The 11,021-nt window shown below is 44.8% G+C and overlaps 1 protein-coding gene across 2 annotated transcripts in view; it reads left to right on the top strand.

The window, feature by feature from the left end:
• The first annotated feature begins 10,220 nt into the window (after window positions 1–10,220).
• Window positions 10,221–11,021, top strand: part of LOC116985770 (sodium/myo-inositol cotransporter 2-like) — a 30,784-nt gene continuing 29,983 nt past the window's right edge. For both annotated transcript variants that reach the window (XM_033040751.1, XM_033040750.1), the window contains exons 1-2: window positions 10,221–10,331; window positions 10,474–10,657. In XM_033040751.1, coding sequence (XP_032896642.1) covers window positions 10,493–10,657 — 165 coding nt within the window. In that variant the 5' untranslated portion in view covers window positions 10,221–10,331; window positions 10,474–10,492. The remainder of the gene's footprint in view (window positions 10,332–10,473; window positions 10,658–11,021) is intronic.

Here is an 11,021-nt window from a genome sequence, read left to right as displayed (position 1 = left end):
TCCACCATCACCTCTACGATATGATAGAACATTATTTATCCCAGGAGGGAAATTGATCTGCCAACAGTCATAAAACACAAGACGCATGAAACATGAAATTAAAGTGATGAGTGGAAAGGATTGGGGATGTGCAAAGATTTGGGGAGGGTGGGGGGGAGGGGAGTCTGTCCACCCCACGACAGAAGGGGAACAAGTTGTACAGTTTGATATCCATAGGGATGAAGGGTCTCCTGTGGCGTTCTGTACTGCATCTTGGTGGGACCAGTCTGTTGCTGAAGGTACTCCTCAGGTTGACTAGTGTGTTATGGATGGGGTGAGCTGTATTATCCAAGATGCTCTGCAGTTTGAAGATCATGCTTCCCTCCAAGACCACCTCCCATCCCTCCAACTCTGCCCCCAGGAAGGAGACAGCCTTCCTGACTCCTTCTCTGGCAGCGCATTCCAGGCACTATCATTCTCTGTTTAAAATACGTCCCAGAGGAGGTTTACCAGAATGCTGTCAGGATTAGAGAGTTTCAGCTACAAGGTTGGATAAATGGATTATTTTCTCTCGAATGTCAGAGGTTGAGGGTAGATTTGATAGAAATATATAAAATTAAGAGAGGCATAGATAGGGTAGACAGTCAGAACCCTTATCTCAGGGTGGATATGTCCATCATTAGAGGGCATAGGTATAAAGTGAGAGGGGGAAGGTTTACTTGAGATGTGCAGGGCAGGATTTTTAAAGAAAGAGTGGCTGGGGACTGGAACACATTGCCAGGGGTAGTGGCAGTTATGATAGCGGTGTTTAAGAGGCTTTTAGATAGGCACATGTAAGTGCAAAAAAATGGTGAAAGTGCAAGGGTATGGTTCATGTGCAACCTAATGACATCAGTTTAAATTGGCATAATGTTCAGCACAAACATTATGAGCTGAAGGGCCTGCTCCTGTGTTGTACTGTTTTATGTTCTATGCTTTATGGGCCTCTAAAGTGGATGTGCACACGTAATTCATCTGTGGAGGCCTGATGCCCACATGGTTTCATTCATGATCATGTGCAACTGGACAATGATAAGGCAGTATAGCGACTTAACGCTCTCACCTATGTCGGTACAGGTCTGAGCTTGAATCTGTTACCTATGCAGTGCACCATCCTTTCTATAAGGAGGCATTGTGCTGCCAACAAATTGATGAACCATAATAAGCAGATCCACAAAGCATAAGCAAGGTGTTTATGAGGATTCAAACCCTACATTGTTTAACTTCTGAAGGCACTAACTCTGAGCACCATTTGCTGTTTCACTTTAGCTCTGACAGAGTTTTGGCAAGTTAAGAATCACAGCATTATATTGCTCTTCCTGCTTCATTCCTTCTGCTGTGGCAAATAGAGTTATACAGCATGGAAACAGGTCCTTCGACCCAAACTTGTCCACACCGGACAACATGCCCTACCTACACTAGTTCCATCTACCTGCGTTTGGCCCATACCTTTCTACACCTAACCTATCCATGTACCTGTCCAAATGTTTTTTTAATGTTATGATAGTACCTGCCTCAACTACATCCTCTGGCAGCTCATTCCATATACCTTCCACCCTTTGAATGAAAAGTTGCCCATCAAGTTCCTATTAATTCTTGCCTCCCTCACCTTAATATACAGCTCAATGTCTAAAATTTTGTATAAACCAGTGCATCCACTGGACACTAAGTAAATTACCCCACCTGGAAACTGGATACAGTCTGACTGGGGAATGTGAGACCTGGGTAAAGTGGCAGAAGGATGAAGGAGACCAAACATCTGATTCCCTTGGGCAGTCAAGTTCTGGTTAGAACTGATCTAACCACTCCATGATTTCCTGCTGGATAACAGATCTGTGTCTTCTGATTAAATATGTTTATTCCGTTGTTAATAAAACTGTTGCTGCTGGAGACTGGGTTCATGCTTATTGATGCGCAGAACGAGTCTAATTTTTCACTTTGTATTGTACGTGTTAGTAATTAAAGCTGGCAATAAAAGTTAGTCGGAATCTCTGTTTTTGAAATTAACACTGATCTGGTGACATCCTCAACACAGCAACGTGTGTCCTCATGGTTCTGACCGAGGGCCAGGGTTGGATTTAGAGCAGATGCGGGAGGTGAGGAGTCCAAGCTGCTGACTTATTTTAAAAGCTACAGCCCTGGAGGTGGGATGCACGCAAACAAGCAAAGTGGAATGATAAAACAAGAATGGAAGTATTTGTCAAGTGGGGCTGTAACTCTAAAATGTACAAATGGTCTGCATTGGGGGTGATGCAAAGAGGAATCCCAAATATAGGAGAGAAAATGGGCAAATTATCACTGAAAAAGAAATGACAATTCTAATTATTGTGCCTTTGGTGATATAAAAATCATGGATAAAACCACTTTCTCTATCTCGGTTCTACTGGTATGTTTCTTCACAGAATTTTGCTTTCCTCATCATTGAAAACTACAGAAATTGTATTTCCCATATTGTTAAAATAATAAAGCAGCAAGGTTTAAAAATATGTATATTAAATTTTGTCAACAAATGATGTTAATGGGTAGGTTAAAAAATACAGGTTCAGTCTATGGAGTGAGCTGGAATCTCACTGAAAGGCAATGAGGGGGATACATTTCCCACTCTTGTTCCTGTGTTAATATGCAAGTCTGTCCTGAGGAAGCAACTGCTGGCTACTCGATTCCTCCTGTTCGACAAACATATCAAATTCTCAAAAAATTCTGCTTTGTAGTATCAAATGCTGCCCCAACACTGAATAATTGGTTTAGTGTAAAAGCTAGAGAAGTATTGTATGAATCTATCCTAACTGAGTCAAAAACCTGGAAGCTAGTGACCAACTAAAGAAAGAAAGGGTCGGGAAATTGTGTAAAAGGTTGACGGTTGAAGAGTCTAAGTCAGTAACCTTTGGAACTGCAGATTCCTGATGCAAGCAGCAAGGTGGAAAATTGAACCGACATTCAGTGCAGGTAAGGTTTTACCTTTTACTCTTTAAAAACAAAAACAAAAATTGTTTATTGACGGTGAAATGAAGTATATTTGGTCGGGCTGGGGTTCTGAAAGTAGAAGGTCATTTAATAAGCTCCAAAAAAGCATCAAAACACAATAGCTGGCAAACCTGCAAGCAATGTGGTACTGCCCACTCATCTCATCAGTTAATGTTGCTTGTGGCTCTTGGTTTAAAATAGTAAAAGTGTGACTAATTTTGGTAGTTGTGAGTGTGAATCCCACAGTTGTGTGGAAAATAAATGCTTATTTTCCAAAGACTGAAGTTGGTGCTGCACACCTTTCACTAACTGTGCATTGAGCCATATCACAATTGGACTTTGAACAGTGAAGATTTTGTTTGACTGAATCCCATTGTAAATTACAAAGAACCCAGTTTGTACCAGCTTCTAAGCCAGCTCACGAGACAATAAATACATTGAAATCACAAGGACTTTCTCAGTTGCCTCTACACACATCAAGGTTTGTTCTTAATAGTTCAAAACATGAAATCTCGATGTCTGTGCAGCCATGCAAGCACTCAGTTTTATTGTGGTAACCAAGTTGTGTAGTGTAACTCAAAATATGCCTTGCACTTGAATTGTCCAAAAGTACTCCATGATGTTCTTTATAAAATGCCTTATCATGCATAGCTAGATGACTATCTGCTGTCACATGGATACAATGCTATAAACATTCACAGATAATTACATATAGTTGTGTCAATAGGAGAAATATGCTAAGAGTGCTGTACTTTGCGCTGTAAGGTAGAGAGACTCTAGTTCAGCTGAATCATTGAAACTATCTGAAAAGCTTGTGCACATACAGCATATCTCAGTTGTAAATTTTATATTGCAGGATTAAAAATAAATTGTACTCACCAACTGTGTGCATATCCTTCCATGGGGCATAGTGCCCAGAAAAAGCACAATTTTACTTGCTGAATTCATGCTGAGCTCAGAGAGTTTAATAGGCCAGGATTGGAAGTTCAAGTTCAAGTTCAAGTGAGTTTATTGTCATGTGTCTCTGATAGGACAATGAAATTCTTGCTTTGCTTCAACACAACAGAACATAGTAGGCATTGACTACAAAACACATGAATAAATAAACTGATAAAGTGCAAATAACAGATAATGGATTATTAATGTTCATAGTTTTGATCGAGCCAGGTTTAATAGCCTGATGGCTGTGGGGAAGTAGCTATTCCTGAACCTGGTCATTGCAGTCTTCAGGCTCCTGTACCTTCTACCTGAAGGTAGCAGGGAGATGAGTGTTTGGTCAGGATGGTGTGGGTCTTTGATGATACTGCCAGCCTTTTTGAGGCAGCGACTGCGATAGATCCCCTCGATGGAAGGAATGTCAGAGCCAATGATGGACTGGGCAGTGTTTACTACTTTTTGTAGTCTCTTCCTCTCCAGGGCACTCAAGTTGCCGAACCAAGCCACGATGCAACCGGTCAGCATGCTCTCTACTGTGCACCTGTAGACGTTAGAGTCCTCCTTGACAAACCGACTCTCCGTAATCTTCTCAGGAAGTAGAGGCGCTGATGTGCTTTCTTGATAATTGCATCAGTGTTCTCAGGACCAGGAAAGATCTTCAGAGATGTGCATGCCCAGGAATTTGAAGCTCTTGACCCTTTCAACCATCGTTGATATAAACGGGACTGTGGGTCCCCATCCTACTCCTTCCAAAGTCCACAATCAGTTTCTTGAGTTTGCTGGTGTTGGGGGCCAGGTTATTGTGCTGGCACCATATGGACAGTTGCTCGATCTCTCTTCTATACTCGGACTCATCCGCATCAGTGATACGTCCCACAATAGTGGTGTCGTCAGCGAACTTGATGATGGAGTTCGCACTATGTCCGTCTACGCAGTCATGAGTATAGAGTGAGTACAGCAGGTGGCTGAGCACGCAGCCTTGAGGTGCTCCCGTGCTGATTGTTATTGAGTCTGACACATTTCCACCAATACGAACAGACAGTGGTCTGTGGATGAGGAAGTCGAGGATCCAATTGCAGAGGGATGTGCAGAGACCCAGTTCTGCGAGTTCGGTAACCAGCTTGGAGGGGATGATAGTGTTAAATGCCGAGCTGTAATCAATGAATAACAGCCTGACATATGAGTTTTTGTTGTCCAAGAGGTCCAGAGCGGAGTGGAGGGCCAGCGAGATCGCATCCACCGTTGATCTCTTGTGGCGGTAAGCGAACTGCAGTGGGTCCAAGTTTTTGTCGAGGTAGGAGTAGATTTGCGCCATGATCAACCTCTCGAAGCACTTCATCACCACAGGCATTAGTGCCACAGGTCGATAGTCATTGAGGCACGTCACCTTACTCTTCTTGGGCACTGGTATAATTGATGCCCTTTTGAAGCAGGTGGGAACCTCAGACCTCAGTAGTGAAAGGTTGAAAATGTCCGTAAAACTCCAGCCAGTTGATCCGCACAGGTTTTTAGAACACGACCAGGTATACCATCAGGTCCAGGCGCTTTTCGAGGGTTTACCCCTCTGAAGGATTTCCTGACTGATAAATACAGATGTTATTAGAATACGATGATATTGGAGAATCCGGGAGAATGGAACTGAGCCCTTACATGAAGAAGGTTTAGAGGAGGGAATCTCTTGGCCCGGAATAGGTATTAGTCCATTATTTCCAACCGTACAATACAACTGTATTTCCACAAAATCTTCTCTACATTAGAGGAACCAAGCACAAACTGATGACTGTTTTGCAGTTTTCATCAGAACGAGTCAGGAGCTGTTGGAGCTGAAACTTTATCTGTGTCTTCCTCCACAGATGCTTCCTGACCTGTTGGGTGTTTGTAGCGTTCTCTGCCTTCACTCCTTTGTAGCTCTGCACATTGCAGGCCATCACTGCGTTGCTCTCTTATATGTTCTAACCAAATGCTGAATGCATCCTCTATCAGTTCCCCATTCCAGGACTAATCTGGACATCAAATTGGCTACCCTAAACTACAGTAAAAATCAGCTGCCGTGCCTTTGTTTTTGGTTCAGTTGCTAGGTGACCAACCTATGCTGTTTTGTGTGCTGCCTCTGACCTGACTTTGAATCAGCTCCTGACCGCCAGCTCTGTTTTACTGACCAAAAGACCAGTTCAACCAGTTCTTCAACTGTGCTCGAGGTTTGGTGCTGGACATTGGTTTTATGACTTCGGATGAGGTAATTCCTCCACTACTTTTTAGTTTTATGGAAATCTTCGATCTGCTCCATTCTATTCTTTACTCAGTCCTGCGTCTGACACTCCTCACTAGCCGACCCTCAAGCTCCACAGAAATACCTCCACTGGAGGCCCTCTAAATCCACCCATGGACTTTGTGTGCTGGACCTGATAGGCTCCAGACTTTGTGCTGCTAACCCATACATGTTCCTTTATCAACCGTTCCCCAATCTAGGATCTCAGTAGAACCTCAAATGGAACCCCATTGTACCTTCCCTTCTTTATACTGCATTCATTTTGTGGTTATTGGTACTGTATCTTTTGGTTGCTGGTCAACTCTCACACACACCACTCTTCTTTTCTGAAGAATGGTCTCGACCCGAAACGTCACCCATTCCTTCGCTCCATTGATGCTGCCTCACCCGCTGAGTTTCTCAGCATTTTTGTCTACCTTCTGTTCTTTGACCTCAGTTGCATCTTTGTGCTATTTCTCCCTCATTCCAGTCCTCACAGGCAGCTCGACCTCAAACCTCCAGGGAAACCCTTTCGTCTTCTGTCGCGCTGTCAACGCTGTACTTCAAAAAGAAGTTACAGTTTGTGGGTGTGGCTGATGGGCAACATTAGGATGGGTGGCTGATGGTCAGGACTGGGGTGGGTGGGGCTGGGTTGGGTGGACTGATGGACAATGTTTAGATGGGTGGGGCTGGAGTGGTAGAGTGTCATAGAGTTATGCAGCATGGAAACAGGCCCTGCAACCCAACTTGCCCACACTGACCAACCTGCCCCATTCTGTTTGTAGTTTGTTTGGTTGTTTGTTTGTTTTTTTGCACAAAGTCCGTGAGCATTGCCACTTTTCATTTCACTGCATATCTCGTATGTGTATGTGACAAATAAACTTGACTTGACTTGACTTGACTTGACTACACTGGTTCCACCTGCCTGCATTTGGTCCATATCCTTCTAAATCTCTCCTATCCATGCACCTGTCCAAATATTTTTTATTGTTTTGATAAAACCTTCCTCAAATATTTCTTCTGGCAGCTTGTTCCAGATATCTACCACCCTATGTATATAAAAGGTGGCCCTCGGGTCCTCTGGTTCATGATTTACTTAGTCTGGCTAAAATACTCATTTACCCTATCTATTTTCTCATGATCTTTTACACCTCTATAAGACCACCTCTCATCCTCCTGCACTCCGAGGCATGAAGTCCTAGCCTGCTCAACTTCTCCCTACAGCTCAGGCAGTCGAGTCCAGGATACAGGGACAAACCATTAGTTATGTAATTTCTTCTTCATCAAGAAAGCAATACCCCCCTCCTCTTTTACCCCCACCTCCTGTAGCAACATTAAGCTGTCAAAGATAGACACAAGGTACTGGAGTAACTCAACGGGACAGGCAGCATCTCTGGAGAGAAGGAATGGGTGCGTTTTGGGTTAAGACCCTTTTTCAGACCGCTATCACAGCCACATTAAGCTGTCATCCTGTCTCTCTCTTAACCAGGTTTCTGAAAAGGCTACGAAGTCCTGGTAATGCATGCATATCCACGCCCTGAGTTCATCTGCCTTATCCATCAAGCCTCTTGCATTAAACTAAGGGCAGTTCAAACTAACAGTGCTTCCGCACTCCCTGTCATTCTCTTGCCTAGTCTGCCCACTGAACTTTCTTTCATCACCTTTTGACTCCCAGCCTCACCTGCTTCTGTCCTACATAGGATAAAACCCTCCAGTCAATTTAGTTTAAATCCACCTGTGTAGCACTAGCAATCCTGCCTGCCAGGATATTGAAGATAGACACAAAAAGTTGGAATAACACAGCGAGTCAGGTAGCATCTCTTGAGAGAAGGAATGGGTGACATTTTGGGTCAAGATCCTTCTTCAGAGGATATTGGTTCCCCTCCAGTTCAGGTCCAACCCACCCCTCTTGTACAAGGCATCTTTGCCCCAGAAGAGATTCCCAAAGGTCCAGAAATCTGAATTCCTGTCCCCTGCATCTGCATTTTCATGTGCCCGACTTCTTGTTCCTACCCTCACTAACACGTGGTACAGGAAATAAGCCAGAAATCACTACGCTTGAAGTCCTGCTCTTTAGCCTTTTACTCAACTTGCTATTCTCATATTGCAGCATCGCTAACTAAAGGGTCACTCGGCGAGCCATGCTCCTGGAGTATCCTGGCAAGCCACACGCTGGGAGTATCCCAGCCAGCCACACCGTGGACCGAGGACTCGCTCGCTGAGGACGGAGGAGTCACCCGTAGGCCCAGCCCCCTCCTCCCCTCCCTCCCGGCTTTCCCCTGTTACCCCTTATTATTTGAGACAATCTTGTCTGGGAACCCACGTCCTGCTCCCATTCTCCTAAACTCACTAAACTACCAGCCACTCAGATTCTCTACCCAGCTTCCCAACTATGCTAATTTTTATTCATTGTTCTCTTTCATCAGCATTCTAATCTGCCATTACCACCCCTCTCCAAAGTACACCATTGGACCTGCATCTCTCAAACCACGTTTCACCATAGAAACAATGTCTTCAGTAACACCCCATGTGATTGTAATGCCTTGAGTTCCTTGAGCTGCCCCACTATCCTCGACACAGTGAAGTGCACTAGCCTCCTCCATCCAGCCTTCTCCACCATCAGTCACTTTGTGGATCTGCAGTGGTCAGAGGCTATAAATCACTTGCTCTGGCAATGATTTAACCTTGTCTTCTCACCTATAGGCACTTCCTTGGCAATGTAGTCTGTCAGCAGGATTATTCTCTGGGTGTGCTCCACAACATCCAGCTCGTCACCCTTCTCCTGCTCGCCCTTCCACTCTCTCTGACCTCCATCCTGCCCAACATACTACAATTGATGACAAGCATTTCAACCACAAATTGGTCAAGCAGATGTATACAAGACGGTTCTAGGGTAACTGTGGGACCCCTAGACAGTGGGATTAGGTAATTAATATCTGGAAGTAAGGAAAGACAAGCAAGTTAAAGCAAAACTTGGCTCTTCCTGGCAAAGCTTAGTGCAATTATTTGACAGATGACAGATGGGGCAGTTTCAAACACAATGGCTGGGTCACTTCGGATGGATCATCTCCCTGTGTACAAAGTATGACTCCAACCATCCTGTGATGCTATTTCTCTGTGATGCCATTCAGTTCGGTGTTACCAGGGTCCTTGAAGCCTCGATGTTTCCAGTGTTTTATGTTTTTATTTCAAGTTTCTAGTATCAGCATGTTCTTTTTTCAATTCATGATCAAGCATCATTGAGTCTAAGTCCATGAGGACACATACAGGCCAGAGGTTGCTGAATCACATTAAGCAACCTTTTGGTTACTTTCCATTTACTGCCACTAGCAGAGGGGAAGTTTCAAGAGAAGCCTATGCGCAATGTTCAGATAAGGTTCTAGCTGCCGGCCAAGTCCAATTGGTTGCTGAGACTCTGAGAACTCCATCCATCCTTCATGGGTTGTTAACTGTGTGTTACCATAGACCCCATAATGTGAGCTTGAGAGACAGGAAGCCGGTGTTGACACACTGTGGAACTAGAGGCTAACATGAATTGCAGCAGGCAGGAAAATTCTGCAAGTTAAGGCCCTGTCCCACTTTCCCGAGTTACTCACAAACTCTCCCGAGTTTTCCCCTTGATTCGAACTCGGAGAATGTCGGGGAATGTCGATAGCGAGCTCGTAGGAGTCCATAGGAGTCCGTAGATGTTTCGTGGCGGCTCGTAATGCCAGCCGTAGGAACTCGGGGCATCAGGTAAGTCGGGACGTTTTTTCAACATGTTGAAAAATGTCCACGAGTAAAAATAAATAGCCCCGGGTACCTACGAATGGCTATTATCGTAATTCTCCGAGTTCGAATCAAGGGGAAAACTCGGGAGAGTTTGTGAGTAACTCGGGAAAGTGGGACAGGGCCTTTACTGTTTGGCTGGAAGATAAGGAGAAACTGTAAAAGAGCTCCAAAGTTCAATTATCTTTTACACGTATTGATGCACTAGCTAACTATGTATAATGTAAACAAACTTTAACTGCGAGTTAATTTCTTTCTTTACTTAATAACAGCAAAGCTTGGAATTTGATCTCATGGGGGACAGGAAGATTTGTCCACCACTTCACGCAGTAACTCAACGTATACTAATAGCAAGGCTCCCTTGCATGATTCCCTCCTAAAAATAACTTTACCTCAGGTAAAAAGCAAGGTTCAGCAAGCAGTGACACTGTCTCTGACAAAACTTACACCTTGCACAAGTTATGTGTTTTCTTTGATTGATTGACAGAGAATTGTGATCATTTCGCTCAATAAGAAAACTCATTTGATTCGCTTTTCAGCTCTGATCGAAGGGAAGGCATGGCGGCAAATCTGTGGAGGGATGGAACCGTGGTAACTGCAATGAGCAGCCCGACCAGCACGGTGGACCCTGGGCAAGCTGTGCCGGAAGACCAGCTGCTGGAAGTGGCTGACATTGTGGTTCTGGTTGTGTATTTGTTATTTGTCTTGGCTGTCGGACTCTGGGTAAGTGCTCATCACTGAAGCCAGCTTTCACTGGGAGCAGGAATGGGGGCATGGATGACAGGTGCATTGAGTAGGGTAAGGAGGAGCATAAGCGGTGATGTGGCAAGCTGAGGAGGTTGCTGGCATGGACACCTGCCCTCTGTCCCCAGCTCAGCAGGGTGAAGAGATGGGGGAGGGATCTGTATGACAGCAGAGTGTTTCACCCAGTCCCCTAAGAGGCCGCTTGGGTGCAGCTTCCTCAACCTCAAGCGGTCACTCTGTCCCCTCCCACCACAGACTCTCCAGCAGCAGGCTCACCCGGGCGCAACAGGTGGCTGTCCCAGATGAAAGCTTCAGTCGGCCCAGCGCATCCAGGGCAAGTGGT

This window comes from Amblyraja radiata, chromosome 22, assembly GCF_010909765.2.
Source record: "Amblyraja radiata isolate CabotCenter1 chromosome 22, sAmbRad1.1.pri, whole genome shotgun sequence".
Classification (NCBI taxonomy): Eukaryota; Metazoa; Chordata; class Chondrichthyes; order Rajiformes; family Rajidae; genus Amblyraja; species Amblyraja radiata.
The sequence above is the reverse complement of the archived record's forward strand: the minus strand, read 5'-3'. Positions and strand labels throughout refer to the sequence as shown.